Source organism: Lolium perenne, chromosome 1 (assembly GCF_019359855.2).
Source record: "Lolium perenne isolate Kyuss_39 chromosome 1, Kyuss_2.0, whole genome shotgun sequence".
Lineage (NCBI taxonomy): Eukaryota > Viridiplantae > Streptophyta > Magnoliopsida > Poales > Poaceae > Lolium > Lolium perenne.
The window spans coordinates 220,674,742-220,695,827 of NC_067244.2; the positions used below are offsets into that span (position 1 = coordinate 220,674,742).

At 47.3% G+C, this 21,086-nt stretch overlaps 2 protein-coding genes across 2 annotated transcripts; both read right to left on the reverse strand.

The window, feature by feature from the left end:
- Positions 1-1,124: 1,124 nt before the first annotated feature.
- Positions 1,125-7,419, reverse strand: LOC139834188 (uncharacterized). Its single transcript, XM_071824616.1, has 3 exons — positions 6,258-7,419; positions 2,957-4,903; positions 1,125-1,336 (listed from the first exon to the last, which is right to left on the reverse strand). The coding sequence occupies exons 1-3, from the start codon at positions 7,417-7,419 to the stop codon at positions 1,125-1,127; spliced, it is 3,321 nt and encodes a 1,106-aa protein (XP_071680717.1).
- Positions 7,420-11,533: 4,114 nt separating this feature from the next.
- LOC139834190 (uncharacterized) lies at positions 11,534-15,521 on the reverse strand. The gene is made up of 4 exons (XM_071824621.1): positions 15,232-15,521; positions 13,438-13,450; positions 11,934-12,486; positions 11,534-11,727 (listed from the first exon to the last, which is right to left on the reverse strand). The coding sequence occupies exons 1-3, from the start codon at positions 15,519-15,521 to the stop codon at positions 12,031-12,033; spliced, it is 759 nt and encodes a 252-aa protein (XP_071680722.1). The 3' UTR covers positions 11,534-11,727; positions 11,934-12,030.
- Between the last annotated feature and the right edge of the window lie 5,565 nt (positions 15,522-21,086).

Consider the following 21,086-nt stretch of genomic DNA (forward strand, 5'->3'; position numbering starts at 1 on the left):
ATATCAACCATATAAAAACAAATGAGAACATGAAATAACACCGCATCAACATGTTATCATATGATCAAAACGTCAACTGCACCACCTGTATAAATCACGAGTAACAGTCGCTAGTCGGTTGCATCCAGTAGCAAAATCCTCTCACTTCCTTATTGGCTATGTAGCCAGTGGAGTAACCTGCATAAAGGAAATTTAATTACCGTCATTGTTATAGATATGATCATTTGGTATGCTCCATATAGACCAAAGTAAAGCACGTACACCAATTTGGATTTGCGCTTTGTCTTTCTTTGCGTCCCCCGCTAACTAATTTTTCAAACACATTTGTGATATTAATATGGGGAATTATATTGAAATGCATATGTACAATGCACCACAACACTTTTGCTACAGAACATGATGTATTAAAAAAGACCTTGATCGAAAGAGTTTTAGTCTTTCTCTTACCCGTTTAGGTATTTCGGAAAGGTATAGCATGGACATTGGAAGGCTAGTCAAAATTGAATTAATTAGCACCAGCCGATCCCATATGAGAGTAATTTGACAAGTATTTTGCCCACCTTACTTGAACAATCACGTATATACATGTTAATTTGTATACCTATCTATTTAGCAACACAAAAATGGCTACATTGGTAGGTAGACAACTCAAGTATTTTCACTGCTCACGGATTGTACTTGTCAAGTTGTTATCACGCAAACCCTCGACAAAGGGTCTTCTACATGATCCACGTTTTGTTTAGTGGTATTTCAGTGGCTTTTGTGAAGTTGAGGCACCTTTTTGTTTTGTAAAGTTTATGTTAAGAAATTTGTTTTTATTTATCTTTGTTTTTTCCATTGCAGTTTTGTTTTGGTGTACTACTAGAAAAATCTTCGACATATTTTTATGGACGGGGAGAGTAAGTACTAGCTAGTTGCCTCGAAAATAGCTAATGGAACCCGGGTACGGGCGAGGATGAAAACCAACAAATGAGAGAGCACCACGTGTGTAATGTATTATACCATGGGTCAGTATTCGGCTACTTTCCAGTCCATTAGCAGACTTGGTATTCACCCGAACAGCATTAAATGCCCGGTGAACAGCTTGCGTCTATAATTGCAGCGTAGCACAAACCTGCACCACACTACCTCCTCTTCAATTCAATCCCACCCACCACCACCTCGAGCACCTCTGCATTTCTTCTTGAGTATGCGAGCTGCTTCATCCTCTTGGCCAGCAGCACCCGTTGATCCATGGCCAGCAGCTCCATAGCTAGTGAAATGTACAACAGCTCCCCTAGCTCCAGTAGACAGTGTTTTCGCTGATATAGCTCGTCCGCAGCAGTAGGCCCGTCTTCTGCGAGAAGCTCACAGTCATGCGGTCGGATCTGTACCGATCCTCTTGAGTGGTGATGTTTCTTTTGGTTTCTCTCTTTTGCATGTTGGATTTCTACATATTTATTTTGATTTCAGTCCGATCTGGTACAGAGAAGTGTTGAATGGTGTTATTTCTTTTCCCATCAAAATGGTTCGGCGGTGAATTGTATATGTATTTTTATGTTGTTCATATACTTGTCCAGATCTCATCGACGACTGAGCAATCGTGTATTTTAGTTCATTCATCTGATTGACCAGATTTGAAAAAAGAACTATGGAATATGCACGATTCCATTTTTTGGTTGTTCCCAGATTAATAATTTAGATTCCCAATTAGTTGAATTCTATTTTTTTTTTACTTTTGTTGAATGGTTCTTTCTAAAAATTTGATGTTAATTAAGATAACCCTTTTCACTTTACGTGGGTAACTGTGTTTTCTAATTATTGCTTACTAACTTCTGTCGAATGCTCGAATGCTTCCCATCTCGAAAAATGATGTCATTTCACTATCTCTTGTTTACATGTGTAATGTGCTAATTGTGCTGCTGTTATTGTTATAAGAGGGAACCATTAGTACAAAATACTTGATTTGAATTAGTACAAAAATCACATTTTTTACAAGCTGCACCATTAGTACAAAAATGTTCATTTTTATTAGTCCAAACTATTTTTTTTTCTTTTTGCACCATTTATATAAAAAAGTGTGTTTAATTAATATTTTGTGTTTCAAACTAATCATTTTAACTATCTCCACCATTTTTTAATTGTCGTACCTGCCAACAAATCTTTCCATATACTAAAAAAATAATGCTTTATTATTGTTATAATGGGGAGAGCCATTAGTACAAAATGTTTATTTTGAATCAGTACAAAATGAAAATTATGTATTTAATATTTCGTATTTTAGGATTTTAATATTTTACTAGGTAATTGTTAATCTTACAAATCCAAATTGCTGCTAGTAAAATATCGGAGGTAAAAAAAATTACTCGAGAATTCCTTAAGGGAAAAATCTAGATGCAGAATTCTTTGCCATCTGTGTTTATTACTAATACTATGTGTAGTTATGGAAGTAATCCAATTTAATTTGTCGACATGTATTTTCTCTTTAAGCAGTACAGCCTTCTCATTAATCATTCATGTACCACGAGATTGGGCTGCAACGTCGCCCTGTAGAGACTGCTCGTACCAAGTCACGTTCTACTGTAGTATACAAATTAACTTGGCAATCAATGAGACCCAGTGATGTAAATGATTGCATGCTCTAACGGGTCCTCACCAACTTAAATTGCAGTTAAACTTGGGTATCCAGCTATTAAAAGAGAGTAAAAAACACGTATAGACTAATCGCTATATTAGGTGCTAATTGTCAAAGATAATTCTGGGAAGCGTAACCCTAATCAGGGCCGCGTGGTGCATATATATATTGGACAGATTACATGGTCCACCTTGTCATCAAGGGGTACAAATACAGGAGACCTACATACATACGTGTACAGATATACAGCTACTTTAACACCCTCCCTCAATCATAACTTATCCAAGTTAAGATTGCGACGAAAGACTTGTAATTGTCTTGTAGCCAGTGACTTGGTAAAACCATCAGCCACTTGATCTCCTGAAGGAATGAATCGAATGTCCAAAAGCTTCCGAGCAACTCTCTCACGAACAAAGTGATAATCCACCTCAATATGCTTGGTCCTAGCATGAAATACTGGATTAGCAGAGAGATATGTTGCTCCAATATTATCGCACCATAAGACTGCCGCTCGAGGCTGCGGCACCCCCAACTCAGTGAGTAAAGTCTGCACCCAGATAACCTTTGCAGTAGCATTACCAAGGGCTTTATATTCAGCCTCAGTACTAGACCTGGAAACTGTAGCCTGTTTCCTAGCACTCCATGAGATCAAATTAGTCCCAAAATATACTGCAAAACCACTGGTAGATCTTCTATCATCTGGGCAACCTGCCCAATCAGCATCAGAGAAAGCACTGACCAATGTAGAGGAACAACTACTAAACCGTAGTCCAAGAGAGACGGTACCCTGCAAGTACCTCAAAATCCGCTTGACTGCCGTCCAATGAACTGTTGTAGGAGCATGAAGAAATTGACAGACTTTATTAACTGAAAACGCAATATCAGGTCTTGTCAAAGTAATATACTGAAGAGCTCCAACAATGCTCCTGTAGCGTGTAGAATCATCAGGGCTCAACGCTTCACCATCAACCAAGGACAACTTGTCAGACACCGACAATGGAGTATCAACAGCCTTACAGATAGTCATATTCACTCGGTGAAGCAAATCCTTGGCATATTTTTCTTGAGACATAATGAGACCATCATGAACTGGTTTAACCTCAATGCCAAGAAAGTAGTGCAACGCCCCCAAATCTTTGAGAGCAAAGTCAGCCCCAAGGTCACGCAAGAGAGCATCAACTGCCTTCTCTGAGGAGCTAGCAACAACAATATCATCAACATAGATTAACATGAACACAGACACTCCCCCTTTGTTGTAGAAAAACAGAGAAGTATCAGCCTTGGATGCAGAAAAACCAAGAGACTGAAGTTTAGAACTGAGTCGGGAATACCATGCTCGAGGCGCCTGTTTGAGCCCATACAAAGCTTTATCGAGCTTGCACACATGTCCCAGTCGAGACGCATACCCAGGTGGTTGTCTCATATAGACCTCTTCTTCCAGAACACCATGCAAAAACGCGTTCTTCACATCTAGCTGACGAAGCGTCCACCTCCGAGACACTGCAATAGACAGGACTAAACGAATAGTAGCCGCCTTGACAACAGGACTGAATGTATCCTCATAGTCAATCCCATAGCGTTGCTTGAATCCTTTTGCAACCAAACGAGCTTTATAGCGATCCACAGTGCCATCAGCTTTACGCTTCACTTTATAAACCCATTTGCAATCAATGACATTTTGTCCCCTAGCAGAAGGAACCAGATGCCAGGTCTTGTTCTTCATGAGAGCAAGATATTCCTCATCCATAGCCGCTTTCCAGCGAGGATCGGAGAATGCTTCACTAGAACTCGTAGGTTCACCAGTGCTGCAAAAATTGCCAAAGCGAATACGATCATAACGGATAGTACCATCAGTGAACTCTTTAGGCCGGGAAATACCACTCTGAAGTCGAGTATGGCGGCGTTCCTGCACTGGTGCAGCAGTGGCTACAGGAGCTGCAGCCACAGAGGATCCAGACTCTGCTCCAGAATCAGCAGAATCGGCAGTATCTGGCACAGACGATCCAGAGAACCCTGTGGCAGACGGTGTGTGACCTGCAGGCGGCGTAGACAATCCGGGCGTGCGGGAGCTGTCAGCCGACAGGGACGGGAGAGAATCTCCACGGCGCGACGCAGGCGAGTGCGGGGGCGCCACGCCGGACGCACGCCCACTAGCAGAAGGGACCAGCTCCGATCCCGAGACGCCTGGCACGGAAGGATCCTGAGCACCTGGCGCTGGCGATCCCAAGGAAGATTGCGCCGGCGCTGATTGACTGGCGCCAGAATCTGCATCGGTTCTCGTTCCAGAACCTGAAAAATCAGTAGAAGCACCTCCAGGCACAGAAAAATCAGCAGATTCAGCAGGAATAGTAACAGTAGGATTATCATCAGTGTTAGCCTGTAAAACACGCTCCTCGTGACCATGCAATAGAGAGGGTTGCAAATGAAGAGGAAGAAGATTAATTTCAGCCCGCAATCGAGCGCCCGCATTAGAATGAAGTGAGGCAAACGGAAACACCGTCTCATCAAAAACAACATCACGTGAGATATACACACGCCCAGTGGAAATATCAAGACACTTGTAGCCTTTGTGAACATTGCTATACCCAAGAAAAGCGCACTGTTTTGAGCGGAATTCTAGCTTGCGCTTGTTATACGGACGAAGGTTGGGCCAACAAGCGCACCCAAAAATCCGTAAAAAGGAATAATCACTCTTATCACCATGGAGACGCTCAATAGGTGTTTGAGACTGAATGACTTTGCTAGGGAGACGATTGATGAGATAGACCGCCATGAGAAAAGCTTCATCCCAAAACTTGAGGGGCATGGAAGCATAGGCAAGGAGCGAGAGACCAACCTCAACAATGTGGCGATGTTTACGCTCAGCAGGTCCATTCTGTTGATGTGCATGAGGGCAAGAGACAAGATGAGTAATGCCAATGCGCTGGAAAAAGGAATTGAGTTTTTGATACTCACCCCCCCAATCTGTTTGCATGGCAATAATTTTCTTGTCAAAGAGGCGCTCAACAAGATGCTGAAAGTCATGAAACTTCTGAAATACATCAGATTTATTTTTCAACAAGTAGATCCATGTAAACTTACTTAAATCATCAATAAAACTAACATAGTATTGATATCTCCCAACAGAATCAGGGGCTGGACCCCAAACATCAGAAAATACAAGTTCAAGTGGAGATAGAGACACACTAGAAGACTTGGGATATGGTAGTTGATGACTCTTGGCCTGTTGACAAGCATCACAAACAGACTCTTTATTTGACTCACTAAACGGAATTTTATTATCTCGAAGAACTTGATGTACTACACTCGAAGAAGGATGACCTAGACGTCTATGCCAAAGCGAGGATGATGACTTGGCGACACCATGTGCTTGCCGACCCAGGGATGAGGTAGAGGACTCCATGGCCGGCACAGGATAGAGACCATCAACACAGCTACCTTGGAGCAGAATTCTCCTCGTGTCCTGATCCTTAACAAAAAAAAGAATTAGGCCAATACTCAACAAAGGCATGATTATCTTGAGCTAGACGACTAGTTGACAAGAGATTTTTAGTGGCTTGTGGAACATGGAGAATGTTTTTGAGATGCAGGTCATGGTGAGGAGTATGAAGAACAGAACTACCAATATGATGAATATCCATACCTGTACCATTTGCTGTGTGGATTTGCTCATTCCCATTGTAGCGCTCCCTCACATGGAGCTTGTCCAGCTCGCTGGTGATATGATCAGTCGCCCCGGAGTTGCTATACCAATTTGTATCAATGCCATATGATCCAGATCCAACAGCTGCACCTGCTGACCTCTCAGGACCATGATAGTTCTTCTGGAACCTTTTCCAACAATTCAGCGCTATGTGACCCTCCTTGCCACAGACTTGGCAAACCGGCCTAGGACCCTGGTCACCACCTCCATTGTAGCGGTACCCTTGCTGATTGTTATAGCCACGGCCACCATTGCCACGATTGTCATAGTTGTTGTTATTAGGGCGCCTGTCGTTGCCGCGGTAGTTATTCCCGCGCTGATCATAGCCGCCACCGTTCCCGCGCTGGTCTTGGTAGCCACCGCGTCCACCACCACGGCCCTCCTGGCCACGGTATCCACGACCTCCTCGAGTCGCGGCGTTTGCAGAAGATCCACTTCCTGGAGTTCGGTTCTCAATCCGAACCTCGGCGGCCAGAAGCATTGAGTACAGATCACCAATGCTGACAGTCTTTTGTGCCTTAAGCAGTGCATTGATGGAAGCAACAAAGCCGTCATAGTCTTCATCAAGGCCGGCTAGAACATACGATATAATGTCATCGTTGTCAAGAGGCTTGCCGGCTGTTGCCATCTCATCAGCAAGACTTTTGATCTGTCCAAAGAAGACAGAGGCGGTCTTGTTCTCCTTCCTTGTCTGATTCAGACGAGTACGTAGGTTGACAACACGGGACCGAGACTGAGACGAGAACATCTCAGTAATTGCGCCCCAGACACCGGCGGCGCTAGTCTGTCCAACCATCTGGACAAGGATCTCCTTGGTCATGTTCCTCAGAAGGTACCCGAGGACAAACTGATCCTGCGCGATCCATCGCGCGTACTCCGGGTTCGGGACGGTCACCTCCTTCCCGTCAGTTCCTGTGGAAGTCACCTCCTTCGGCGGTTCCACCGCCGTCCCATCGAGGTAGCCGTACAACAGGGCACCACGAATATCAGGGAGAATCTGGGCCTGCCAGAGGAGGAAATTGTCACCATTGAGCTTCTCGGTGACCACGCTGTTGAGGATGCCAGAGGTTGAAGACGACGAAGACGTTCCTCCAGGCATCATGGCGACAGCGTGAGAGGAAGGCGCGCGGCGGCTTGAACGACGTCGAGATTCCGACGCGGCGGCCGCGCAAGCACGAGACGAAGGCTAGATGCAATCTGGGAAGCCTCGCTCTGATACCATGTCAAAGATAATTCTGGGAAGCGTAACCCTAATCAGGGCCGCGTGGTGCATATATATATTGGACAGATTACATGGTCCACCTTGTCATCAAGGGGTACAAATACAGGAGACCTACATACATACGTGTACAGATATACAGCTACTTTAACACTAATCTCAGAGCAATCATTGATGTGTGTGATATAGACCTCGCGCGTTGCCAGGTTCCGAACGTGCGCGTCGCTAGTTGCCTTCGCAAACGCTGGCACGTACAGTAACATGCATCAGCATCAGCGCCCGTCTCGTCCCAGCCGGGCAGAGAGCACAGCTCAAAGGTGTTCATCATTAAATTACTGAACAACGGACGCTACTGAAACACGGACCAAGTAGTGTCACACTTTTTTGCGTCTACAAGTAGTGTCACACTGATTTCGTGATAAGAAATATTTACACATGCACATGCACCCACAGATCACCTACAGCTGAACTAGCACCGCTAAATCACGATCCACTCGTCAGCATTTGCATCGCCAATATATCCACTACTAGACGGGCAGTACTAAATGGCTAGTCCACTCGATCCAAGCTTGCAGGCGTACGATCGTCCATCAGCGCTAGCGCCGCGGCAGTAAAGATGTCGGCGGCACCAGAGACCCTCCAGTTGAGTCCACGGCCACGCAGTTCAGCGGCGCTGTACGTGTGGTTGAGCGGACGACGGCACCGGCGATGATGGGAAGGGCGGAGCGGGCTCCACTCTCGCCATTGCCGCTGAAGCCTCCACCTCCCCTTCCGCCCACGCCCTGGAGGTGCGTGGCGAGGCAGAGCAGCACCAGCAGCAGCGCCCAGAACGTCTTCGGCTTGGCCCTCATGGTCGCCTCCCCTAACTAAATTGGACGGGCAAATGGCAGCGGGCACCGGGCAATGCCTAGCTAGCTCCAAGCTCCTCGATCTCTCTCGATCGTCTTCTCCTCTGGGCGTTGGCGTGGTGGTAGACTGGTAATGCGCTGCGCCGTGCCTGCTTATATGATCGATGATACTGAATGGAGAGGTACAGGACGAAGGAGCCAAGGAAACTCCATCGGCGTGCTGCTCCGCGTTGGCAGAGTGGAGTGAGTTTCTCGCCATTGGGGCCATTGCCTTGTTCGTGCTACCACTGCTGCTAGGTGTGTGAGTGTCAAGTTATCAACGCTTACACACGTCTGCCTTGGCCGGAAGAGGCAAAGAGTACGTACGGGCGTGGCCGCGCTCGTCGGGCTGATATTTCGCAGTCATCCGCATCGTAAACCTCTCGACGCGTAATGTGAAGATTCCTAGGTCCTGCGTATCAAGGATTCAAGAAAATATCAAAACGTCCAGGCCACCGTGGATCCTTTTTCACGGCACTGCAGCGAAAAGAGAATAGGAAGATCGTTGAGAATGGCGGAGTAGCTAGCTCTTTAGTAGGGACGGTGAGGTTCACGCAAATAGGGGCACCCTACATTGCTCATTTTCCTTTTTCTTTTCTTTGCCCAGTTCAAAAGGTCCTGCTCCGTCGACCCGCATTCTAAAAGCTCCGCAATCTGGTAAACGAAGCTCGACAATGCAGCAGACAGGCGTCACCGACTCCCTCGCACATTGGCCGAACGCACGCCCCCTATAACTAGCGCGGTGTTGGAATCAATGATACGACAATAATAACCATAAGTGCAATGGTCCTAAGTCCTCAATATATTTCTCAATATTAAGTTATTGTTTATAAACCCATCTATCTTTGCCAGGTGCTTTACAAGATTATTTCAGCAAATGCTATTGCAAATAAAATGAGAGGTTTTTTGGATGAATTTTTTGGAGAAGATCAAAGTGCTTTTGTATGTGCTAGTGTCCTACGAAAGTGTCCACGTTGAAATCAAGAAGAAGTGCAAGAAACCATATTGTGCAGTGAAACTTGAGATGATAAAAAACATACGATAGACTGGGGATGTCACTATCTAGAATCAATGTTTTTGAGGCTAGGCTTTGATGGGAACATTGTGTGTCTGATCATGAAGTGTCTCCTTGATCAGATGTGCACTTAGAGTGAATTAATGGAGTATATTGTTTCCATTTTTTGTTTGTTTTGCCCTCCATAGGGTTGATACAAGGTGAACCAAAATCGCCTTATTTATTTCTAATATGTGCTCAAGGTTTACCTCTTTGTTAAACTAGTAGCAATGCACGCGCACGCCCGTCTGAAGAAATTCTAATCTCTATATGTAAAATAGTTTCTTTAGGGCATCTCCAGCGGCGCGACGCATTTTAGTGTCCGCGCGCGTCCGTTTGCGTCGCGCAGCGGACGCTGAAATGACCGTTTTCGTCCGCGTGTCCGTTTGCGTCTGGGGTTGGCTCCAGCGGTCCGACGCATTTTTTTTTCTCTTTTTCATTTCAACATACTTCCAAATATTACAAATTGGAAGATTATTTTACACAAACTAATACATAGTTTGGAACATGGTTTACACAAACTAATACATAGTTTGTACCATGGTGGACACAAATATAAATATTTTAAAAATAGAAACCAGTTGTGTTGATTTCCGTATGTTCGCTGCCAAGAAATAACATTCGAGGGCACACCCAGTCACCCAAACTGGAAAATCCAGCGGGAGGATTGACGGTGCCCTTGTTGGTTCTACCGATGAGGCGAACAGACAGAAACCTTCCACTATTGGCTTCGTCTGGCCGTAGCCAGATTCGCTGCAAAGAAAGAACACTCTACGTTCTAACTATCGGAGTCCGACTCGGATTCGCCGGTGTGGTAGTGCCTGCGGCAGGCCGTGTCGTCGAAGACCTTGACGACCATCTCACCGTCTCCCTCGTAGAGGAAGGTGAGCTGGCAGCCGGGCTCGAGCGCCAGGTCACGGGCGAACTTGCCCCACCCGGTGTGCAAGTACATCTTGCCCTGCCCGTCGAACAGGACCTCCACGGCCCAGCGGCAGAAGTTGCAGCTGGCCTCCCGTAGCTGCAAATGCGCCGGCTCGACGCCGTCGACGAACTCGGCGAACTTGTCCGGGAGACGCTTGATGCCGAGCGGGTCGTCATCGATGCGGAGGAGGAACTCGAAGCAGCGTCCCTCCACGTCGGAGGAAGACGAAGAGGGCGCAGGCGACGGTGAGCGTGGGGCCGTAGCTGCTCCACCACGGCGGCCCCTGCCCCGTCCCCGGGGCCATCCAGGGCCGCGGCCTCGACCGCCTCGCCGGCCACCAGGACCCGCCATGGTCTTCCTCGCGGGGCTGGCTGCGTCGCAGGAACACCTAGGCGGCGGAACGCTGGAGCTTTGTGACGGCTAGGGTTTCTATGGAGGGAGTGGATGAGGAAGAAGAAGGCGCGGCCCCGTTATATAGGCCGGAGGCATGCGGTGGCCGCGGGACGCGTGGCGACGCCATTAACGTGGTTGGCGGAGGTGGGCTGCGGCCGCTCGGCAGCCGAGGCGCAGACTGCCGAAGCGACGCAGCGGCGCCAGTCGCAGGCGCGTTTGAGAAGACGCATCGACGCCGGGTCGCTGCCAGGCGGGCCCGAGGAAACGTCTGCCGGATACGACCGGACACTTTCGGCGTCCGCGCAGTGTCCGCGGAGACGCATCCGAGGCGCATATTTGGGCCAGGTTTGCGTCTCCGCGGACGGCCCGGTCACTTTGCGTCGCCCCGCTGGAGAGGGTGCCAGACGCATTTCCGATCACGGCGGATGAAAACGACCATTTGCGTCGCGCCACTGGAGATGCCCTTAGGTCACACACGACTTTCCTCCAACATGATATATCACTATACTTCTGGAAACGACCCTAGGCATTATTATTACTCTGCTGTGGTCGGTGGTTGTACTGCAGCACTTGTCGAAAGCAATGCACGAACCCTACTAATAATTAAATGTACTTAAAATTCAGAAAATCATAAAAATATAGCGAGGTCTGGTTACTCAATGCTTGAGTCTATTTTCTTAAATCAAATTCATATAATAAATAAGTTACATAGTTGTAACACCGAAGTGTTGTTAGAGATTATATAAATGAAGACTATAAAAAATATCTAGAAGAAAATATTTTTGAGGTGGCCTTAGCTGATCTCCACTACTATCAACATTTGCTTTATCAATCCGATACTCCCAAATAGTTTCTCCTTTCTTTTCTTCTAGGTGCATCATGCTCGGTGACCCAAAGTTCAGTGAAAGAGGTGCACACCACCTGCTGCAACAGTCCTGCACATATGTACCGGTTTAAGAGAAAGGTCCCAAGCCATGTTCAAAATATGCAAGCAAGACAAAAGGGGCATTCAAAGAATAAGTGAACCAATGTTTCATCGAGTGGTAGCTGACACAGAAGACATGATAGATAAGTGTTATAATGTCGTCGATGGAGAAACTGCAAGTTGATCATCCAAGAGAAGACATGGAAAGATTAGAACCTTCATCGCACATCTGCTACTTCCTCCTCTCCGGCTGTCTTCTCGTGTACAGCAGGAGGATCTTCCCTCGGATGTGTAGCGCGCGAAGGAATTCCCTTCACAAGAGCTTTGCAGCAGGAGCACACCGTGGTCTCCCCTGCACTGTCTCTACTCTCTTTCTTGTTCCAAGAAGACAGGCACCCCTCGCACATGTCGGCGGCCTCGGCGACAAGCCGGCTGTGGCGGAGGCAGTACCCATCCCGGAGATCTCGGCTGCGTGGGCGCCGCAGAGCACGCCCCGCAGCCACCGCGCGTCGCCCGCCGCCTCGTCATCGTCCTCGTGCGCCGCCCCGAAGAGCCGGTCGACGCGGGCGCAGAGGAGGCAGGGCGGGCTGAGGCCGAAGTAGGCCGCGAAGCGCGCGACGGCGTGGGAGAGGAGGCCGTTGATGAGCAGCAGCGCGATGAGGGTCCACTCCAGCGCCGGTTGCGCCAGCGCGGAGGTCACCCTGTGTGTCCTCTGGTGGAGCGCCGACGCGTACTTATGCTCGCCCCGGCCGTCGACGCCATGGCTCCCCTGTGAATCCTAGCACTGCTGGCGCGACATGGAAACCCGGGCGCGATCTTTGCGTCGGGGCATGGACGTCGCGTGGGAACTTGGAAGGACGGGGGCATGGGGTGGATCGAGGGGGCAGGAATCAGCCAGTTTATTTTCTCCTGTTTCCTTCGTCTGCCCCGGCCTGCTCCGCCAAACTAATTGTTAAGCGCACCCAGAATAATTAATTAGAATAATCTGTGTGGTTAGATCACCGTTAAGTGGGCCAATCTTTGGTACTAATCTGTGTAGGTACACATATTGGGGTGCCTCTAAGAAAGTTTATGTTTGCTTGTGTAATAGTAGTACAGATAATTATGAGGTTTATGTCGACCCAGGAATAAGAGTGAGAGTGTTCGGTCACCATGGGTTAATAAATTTCTTTCACCAATGATATTCTTATATTTTTAGTGCAATTTTACCAAGTGCCCAAAGAATCAATGAAATATGGACAAAACAACATGGCAACGCCAAATGCAAGCGTTATTGTGTGGTGGATTGTTTTCCTTTCTAGCATGCATGAATGGTATAACAACATTGAGAATCTCCAAGAATCTTAGAATTAAAATATTTTATCTTTCGAACCACTAACCCGATTAATGATCCTTTTCACTTGTTTTAGTCGCAAATGAAATCTTTGATACTCCGTATTAGACTCCACGCTCTTAGATTGTTTTAACATACTGTCAGAATATTTAATACGTATTTACCATATTATAATAGATTGGATGGTAGGCCCATGTATGCTAGTATGCACGAATTCAAAGCTACACAATATTAGTTTGTGTGGAATGATATCATGTCTTAGGTCTTAGACACACCAGAACACCAGCTCTTTAATTGTATATATCATTGCAATATCTAGAAATATATGTATTAATCAAGTAAAATTATCGTGGTTATTATTTAGTACTATTTTTTCAATCTGAATACCTTAGTCTGGCAACTGCTACCACGAAAAAATCACGGAAACACAGATCTCTAATCGGAATAATAGTTTAGAAGATAAATCATTTTTATTTTTCAAATTATTAACTAATGTGGCGATGTCCACATGAGGTGGCATATTCCTTAATGCATGTATGTGCTCTCTATAGGGAAAGAAGACCTTTAAAACATGGTGATGCATGCACAAGGCAACCACCTTCATAGATATATTTTTTTCCAATATTGAGCATATATGTTGATTGCTCCGGGTAGAAGATTAATAACAAGAAAAACTCAATATATTTCAGCATGAATGCTTTGCGGCCTCTTCAAGAGAGCATTAAGTCCTTATTGGTAGTACGGTGGGAGCTTTCACCAGGCGGTATTTGGGTCTACCTAGAAAAGTAGACAAGATCACTAGTGGTGCTTTTGATCACATCAGAGAAAGCTAAATGTTCATAACATCGATGGTCTAAAAAGCTTATGTATGAGCATATGAGGAAAAGTTATTCAAACCTCTCATTCAAGCAATCATGTCCTTTTGTATGAATTGTTTCCTATTAACAAAGAAATTTTGCAAGAGTTCGATTTCAGGTATGACGGTGGAGGACACGAGGGCAGCGAAGCTCACACGGTTGTGCCAAGGGTAGTCGAGATAGGGAGATAAGAGTGAGAGGGGTTTCCTGCCTAGATGACCACAAGATTAATTTCCTAGTTTCTAAAGTGTTAAAATGCAAAGTTCAGCGACGTGCCAACCGACCATCATCACTCTCAATTTAGTACTCCATACGATACATAATGAGTGTCGTTGGTGTAGTACAACTTTGTCCTGGAGTCCTAATAAATTAGTGACATTTATTATGAATCGGAGAGAATAGTCGAGGCATGTGTTGAATTTTTAGAAAGTATTTCTGAAGTAACAAGATTTTTTTAGTTTTAATGAAATAACAAGATTTCATTACACCTTTCATTCATTTGATGATTGTAACTACAACGGGCTAAAGCCAACCTAAAGTATATATTAACAGCCAAAGTGGGCAGTGGGAGGTCATTACAATGAGTAAAAAGCTAGAAGGAAAGAGGCTAACAACATCTTGAGAGGAAAATTGGGGGGCTCAAACATGTTACACCGATGAATAGCCGTTCATAAGATACACCATAGTACCTCTCTCGCTTCGGTTGTGCGCACAAGGCCACACCACAACACAACTTGGCCATTTCTTGAGCTAGGTTCATTGGGGTTCCTCGTCAAATGTAGTACTCCCCTCGGATCGATATGAATTATCTCTAATATGAATATATCTAGATATATTTTAGTTCTAGATATATCCATGCTAGTGATAAGTAATATATGAATTGGAGGGAGCACTCCATATGAAAGAACTAATTCGAGCAAAATATGTACATTGCGCAACAGGTGCGACCACAGAACGCACAAGGACCTGATTTCGTGATACGATCTAGTCAGATGGACATGCATCCAGAGATCAGCCACAGCTAAACTAGCAAAGCTAAAGCACGATCCACCCACTGGTCAACATTTGCATCACCAATCCACCAGTACGAGTACGTACATATGCAGATGAACATACATATGCAGATGAACATGCATCCAGAGATCAAGCCACACACCTATAAACTAGCAAAGCTAAAACACGATCCACCCACTGGTCAACATTTGCATCACCAATCCACCAGTACGAGCTAGCTAACTACTTAACTGGCAGCAGCAAATCGCTAATCCACTACGTACGTAATCTTTTACCTAGGCTTGCATGCAGGCGTACGATCGTCGATCACCAAATGAGCGCCGCGGCAAGGGTGGCGGTGGCGCCGAAGACCACCCTCCAGTTGGGACCGTGGCCGCGCGGTTCAGCCGCGGAGGTGTGGTTGTGGTGGTAGTCGTCGTCGTCGGGGTGGTCGTCGTCGTAGTGGTGGTGGCGGCGCGACCTCTTTGACCGGACGACCACGCCGATGCCTCTCCCGCCGCGGCCGGAGCCCTCGTCACCCTTCTCGCCCTGGAGGTGCGCGGCCAGGCAGAGCGCCAGCACCAGCAGCAGTGCGCACATCTTCCTCGCCTTGCCCCTCATGGTCGCCTCCGCCCTATATCCGGCCCCTAGCTAAATCGGCTTGGCGAACTGTGGAACGCCTGCCTAGCTCCTCGATTGAGCTCGCTCGGCCTTTTTCTCCTCTCACTGTTGGAGTGTTGGTGTGGGTGTGGTCGAAGGAAGCGCCGTGCGCGCTTATATGATGAACTCAACTGAACTGAACGGACAGGGTGGAGGAAGGGGCCGAGAAGCTTCGTGGTTGTGCTGCTGCCTTTGGAAGAGTGGGGCAGGTCGATCGGGTGTGGGGTGAATTTCTCGCGCGCCATTGCCTTTGTTCGATCGTGCTAGCTGCTAGGTGCTTCGCCATTGCCTTTGTTCGTGCTAGCTGCTAGTGCTAGCCTGCTAGGTGCTTGTCAGTATCAACGCGCGCGTACACACAGACACAGATGTCTTGGGCTCCTGGCCGAGAAAATTAAAAAACCCACCACGTTACAGCCAAGTGTTTCAAAAAACCACCACTATTCGATTTTTTTCAAAAAACCACCAGTCTACAGGTAACGTATAACAAATACGTCCTAACAAATAGCACTGATTCGTGTCTAACAGTCGTTTAATGGCCAAACTGACATGTTGGTCCCGCTGCTAGGCTGACGTGGCAAGCTGTGACGGTCAACAGAGTCGGACTGGTGAACACACACAAAATTCTGGGCTTTTTTGCAAATTACCACTGGCCTGTCAGGTCCATCTTTGTCCATATCTCTCTTCTCTCCCCCACCCCCCCTTCTTCTCTATCAACGGGAGATAGCACTCCGCGCCGCTGGTCGCCGGCCAGCCGCCGCTAGCTCGCGCCTCCTGTCCGGTGCCTTAAACTCCTGTCTGAGCCGCTCACGGCCGACATGCGGCCTCATCGTCAGCGACGCTGGCGAGCCCGCACGGGCAGGAGGCCGAGGGATGGCGGCGCCGGCGAACCTCCACATGGATATCTCACCGTCCACGACGCAAGAGAGGCAGCACGGGCAAGAGTCTGAGCAGGGACAGCGGTGACGGCGAGCCTGCACATCGAGGCGTCCTCACTGTCCACGATGCCGGCGAGCCCCCACGGGCAGGAGGCCGAGGGATGGCGGCGTCGCCATGAAACATCACCGCCGTCGGGGAAGAGGGGCCGCGCGCTCGCGTACTTCGTGGAGGAGCTCCGTGGTCGGGAGGAGCAGGGAGCGTCGAAGGCGAGCAGATCAGCGGCGCGGCGGCGACCGACCGAAGGCGGGGAAGATAAGACGTCCACTCCAGGGGGCTTCTCCCGTCAATTCCTTTTGCAGGAAGGACCACCGGGACCGGGCTGGTGCGGGCGGGGGCACGCAGGAGCGGCGATCTCCGGTATGGGGTCGGCGATTGGGAGCGGCGCCGACGGCGATTGGGAGCGGCGCGGGCAGCCTATACAGAGGCTCAGTCAACTCGTATACAATTTTGGGAGCACAGAAAAAAAGACAGAAAAAATGAAAAATAAATTAAAAAGAGAAAGAAATAAACTGTATAAGAGAGGAGAGGAGCTGACGTGTGGGTCCCCCAAAAAATTTATAATGTACGAAGGGCTTTTCTGCAAAGTGCACATGCCACGTCAGCCTAGCAGCGGGACCCACATGTCAGTTTGGCCATTAAACGACTGTTAGACACGAATCAGTGCAATTTGTTACGTGTTACCTGTAGACTGGTGGTTTTTTGAAAAAAAATCGAATAGTGGAGATTTTTTAAAACACTTGCCCGTAATGTGGTGGGTTTTTATAATTTTCTCCTCTTGGCAGGAAGAGGTAAAGAGTATGTGGCTATTATCTGTGGCGTGGCTCGCGCGTCAGGCATATTTTGCACCCGATCATCCGTACTACGGTATAACCTTTTGAAGCGTAATGTGAACAGGAAAAGAAGATCGTTGAGCTAGCTCTTTAGTAGGGACGGTGAGATTCGCGCAAGTACGCAAGTACGTAGCTAGGGGGCACACTAGGTACGTACCGTGCTCGATCATCTTCCATTACTTTCCTGCAAGTTCGGAAAACCTTGCTCCGTCAACCCATGTCCCAAGTCTGAACCGTGATGTGGTACATAAAAGCTAGCACACTGACCAAACACGCCCGGACGTCCCGAACTATCTAGCTAGCGAGGTGATGCTTTGGAAACTCAACGCAGGACCCCTTCTTGACTCCGACTACTAGTGCTTATAGACATTCAAATCCGGATCAACCGTAAAAAACGTGCATCGTTATAGGAGGCATACCCGTACATAGGTTTGTATGCGTCGTATTTGTACATATCGATCAACAACAAAAGAATATGAGAAACTCAATTCACACATGCTTGCACTAGGATTATTCAGCCCTGGTCAGATGACCCTTCTCTACGCGAACCAGGCAGCGGCAAGGACCGGGGCAACGACGAGCGCTCCCACGTTCCAGACGCGGCCCCGGTCACCGGCAGAGTAGTCGCCGACGCCGACGCTCGTCTGGTAACTGCGCGCACTAGTAGAAAACCTCACATCCATCTAAGCCATTGGTACCGGTTCCCTTACGAACCGGTACCAATGGGGCCATTTGTACCGGTTTGAGGGCTCAGGTGGGCGAGGGGCTTTCGTACCGGTTTGGGAGGGGCTTTCGTACCGGTTCGTGTTAGGAACGATGCGAAAGGTCTTCGGCCAAAATTCAGACGCGTGGTGGGGCCCGGGCTGGACCTTTGGTACCGGTTCGTAACACGAACCGGTACCAAAGGGTACCCAGCCATATCAAAATCGCCCGGCTCGTCCCGAGCCCCCTGGCTCTCATTTTTCTCATCTTCCTCACACTCTAAATTTTTCTCCACCTCTCACACACTCCAATAATCTTTATTTTTCTCCACCATTTTAACAAGATTAACGGCATACATCTATCCAAGGGTTAGCAATATCATCCTTCCTTCCGGCGTTCCTAATTTAGCTCAGTTCTTTGGTAGTTTTAACTCGTACTATTTTTGTAGTGCAATCAAGGTGTTCGATGAAATGCCTAAGTTAGTGATTTTATTTTTTTATATGCAATTTGAGCTGAAATTATGGTATGTTTTGTAGGTTTTAATTAGTATCATCCCCGTCCTCACCGCCGTCGATCGCTAGCGTCGTCCCCTAGCCGGCACGGTACCACCTCGGTGAGCCCCTCTTCTTTTTTATAAAAATAACTTAGTTTTATGTGATGAACTTGAATATTAATTAAGTTGGTCACTCATATATCCATGATGTTGTGTACTTAATGATTTTTGATATACATATAAAATGCGGATGAGTCGACAATGGATGTACGGTGACCGGTGCCATCCCGAGTTCATTCTTGGCATGCATTATTTTCTCAACGTGGCTGAGGCAAACAGGCGGTCGAATGGTTTCATGTATTGTCCATGTAGTTCCTGTAAGAATATGAAGGATTACTCTACCTCGAAGACCCTTCACGTCCACTGTTTGGAGAATGGTTTCATGCCCAGCTATAATTGTTGGACCAAGCACGGAGAAAGAGGAGTTATATTGGAAGACAACGAAGAAGAAGAGGATAGTGACAACTATCCCAGCTTATTCACCGAAGACGGTGGTAGTAGAATGGGGGAAGATGAAGCTGAAGAAGAGCTCATTTTCGATGAGCCGATTTTTGATGACCCGGATGACGATTTGGGTCGGGCCATTCTTGATGCGAAGATGAACTGCGAAATGAAAAGGAGAGGTTGAAGTTGGAGAAAATGTTAGAGGATCACAACAAACTGTTGTACCCAAATTGCGAAAATGGTCGAGAAAAAGCTGGGTACCACGCTGGAATTGCTGCAGTGGAAGGCGAGAGAATGGTACTTACGACAAGGGATTTGAAAAGTTGCTGAAAATAATAAAGAAGATGCTTCCGGGGAGAACGTGTTGCCCTCTAGCACGTACGAAGCAAAGAAGGTTGTCTGCCCTCTAGGATTAGAGGTGCAAAAGATACATGCATGCATCAATGACTGCATCCTCTACCGCGGGGAGTACGAGAATTTGAATGCATGCCCGGTATGTAGTGCATTGAGGTATAAGATCAGGCGAGATGACCCCGGCGATGTTGAGGGTGAGTCCACCCCAGGAAGAGGGTTCTGCGAAGGTGATGTGGTATGCTCCTATAATACCACGGTTGAAACGTTTGTTCAGGAACAAAGAGCATGCCAAGTTGTTGCGATGGCACAAAGAGGACCGTAAGAAAGATGTGATGCTGAGACACCCCGCCGACGGGTCGCGGTGGAGAAAAATCGACGAGAGAGTTCAAGTCATTTTCAGATGACGCAAGGAACTTAAGATTTGGTCTAAGTACAGATGGCTTTAATCCTTTCGGGAGCAGAGCTCCGAGTCATAGCACCTGGCCGGTGACTCTATGTATCTATAACCTTCCTCCTTGGTTGTGCATGAAGCGGAAGTTCATTATGATGCCGAGTGCTCATCCAGGGGCCCGAAGCAACCCGGCAACGACATTGATGTGTACACGAGGCCATTGGTTGAAGAACTTTTAGAGTTGTGGCGTGACGAAGGTGTACTGTGTGGGATGAGCACGAACAAAAGGAATTTAACCTACGAGCGTTGTTATTTGTAACCATCAATGATTGGCCTGCTCTTGGTAACATTTCAGGGCAGTCAAACAAGGGATACAATGCATGCACACACTGTTTAGGTGAGACTGATAGTATTTATTTGGGAAACAAGAATGTGTGCACAGGGCATCGTCGATTTCTTCCAAAACAACATCACGTAAGAAAGAGAGGAAAGCATTTCGGAGGTGAGGCAGATAACCGAACCAAGCCTACCCGCCCTAATGGGGAAGTTATATATGATATGGTCAAGGATTTAGAAGTGATCTTTGGAAAGGGTCGGCGGACAATCTGTTCCGCATGATGTTGACGGACACGTACCCATGTGGAAGAAGAAGTCGATATTTTGGGAGCTACCCTATCGGAAATTCTTAGAGGTTCACTCGCAATCGACGTGATGCACGTGACGAAAAATCTTTGCGTGAACCTCGCTAAACTTCTTGGGCGTGTATGGGAAGACAAAAGATACACCGGATGCACGGCGGGACCAGCAAAGTATCCACGAAGGAAACAACCTGAATCCAGAGAAGTATCAAGGTCCTGCCGGCTATGCTCTTACCAAAGAGGAGAAGGAGATCTTTTTTGAAGTCCCGAGTAGCATCAAGGTCCCGTCTCGGCTTCTCGTCGAATATAAAGGGAATAATAAACATGTCGGAGAAAAAGTTTCAAAACCTAAAGTCTCATGACTGCCACGTGATTATGACACAATTACTTCCGGTTGCATTGAGGGGGCTTCTGCGGAAAATGTTCGAGTACCCATTGTGAAGCTATGTGCGTTCCTCAATGCAATTTCTCAGAAGGTGATCAATCCACTTACTCTACAAAATTTACTGAAGGATGTGGTCCAATGTCTAGTCGGCTTCGAGTTGGTGTTCCCACCATCCTTCTTCAATATTATGACACATCTCCTAGTTCACCTGGTCGAAGAGATTGGCGTTCTCGGTCCCGTATTTCTACACAACATGTTCCCCTTTGAGAGATTCATGGGAGTCTTAAAGAAGT

Coding starts and splice junctions, on each gene's coding strand:
- LOC139834190 (XM_071824621.1), bottom strand. CDS start 15,521: ATGAGGGGCAAGGCGAGGAAGATGTGCGCACTGCTGCTGGTGCTGGCG.
- LOC139834188 (XM_071824616.1), bottom strand. CDS start 7,419: ATGATGCCTGGAGGAACGTCTTCGTCGTCTTCAACCTCTGGCATCCTC. Junction 4,904..6,257: donor CCACACAGCAAATGGTACAG/GTATGGATATTC, acceptor CTGATTTTTCAG/GTTCTGGAACGAGAACCGAT. Junction 1,337..2,956: donor AGGAGATCAAGTGGCTGATG/GTTTTACCAAGT, acceptor AGCTTCTCGCAG/AAGACGGGCCTACTGCTGCG.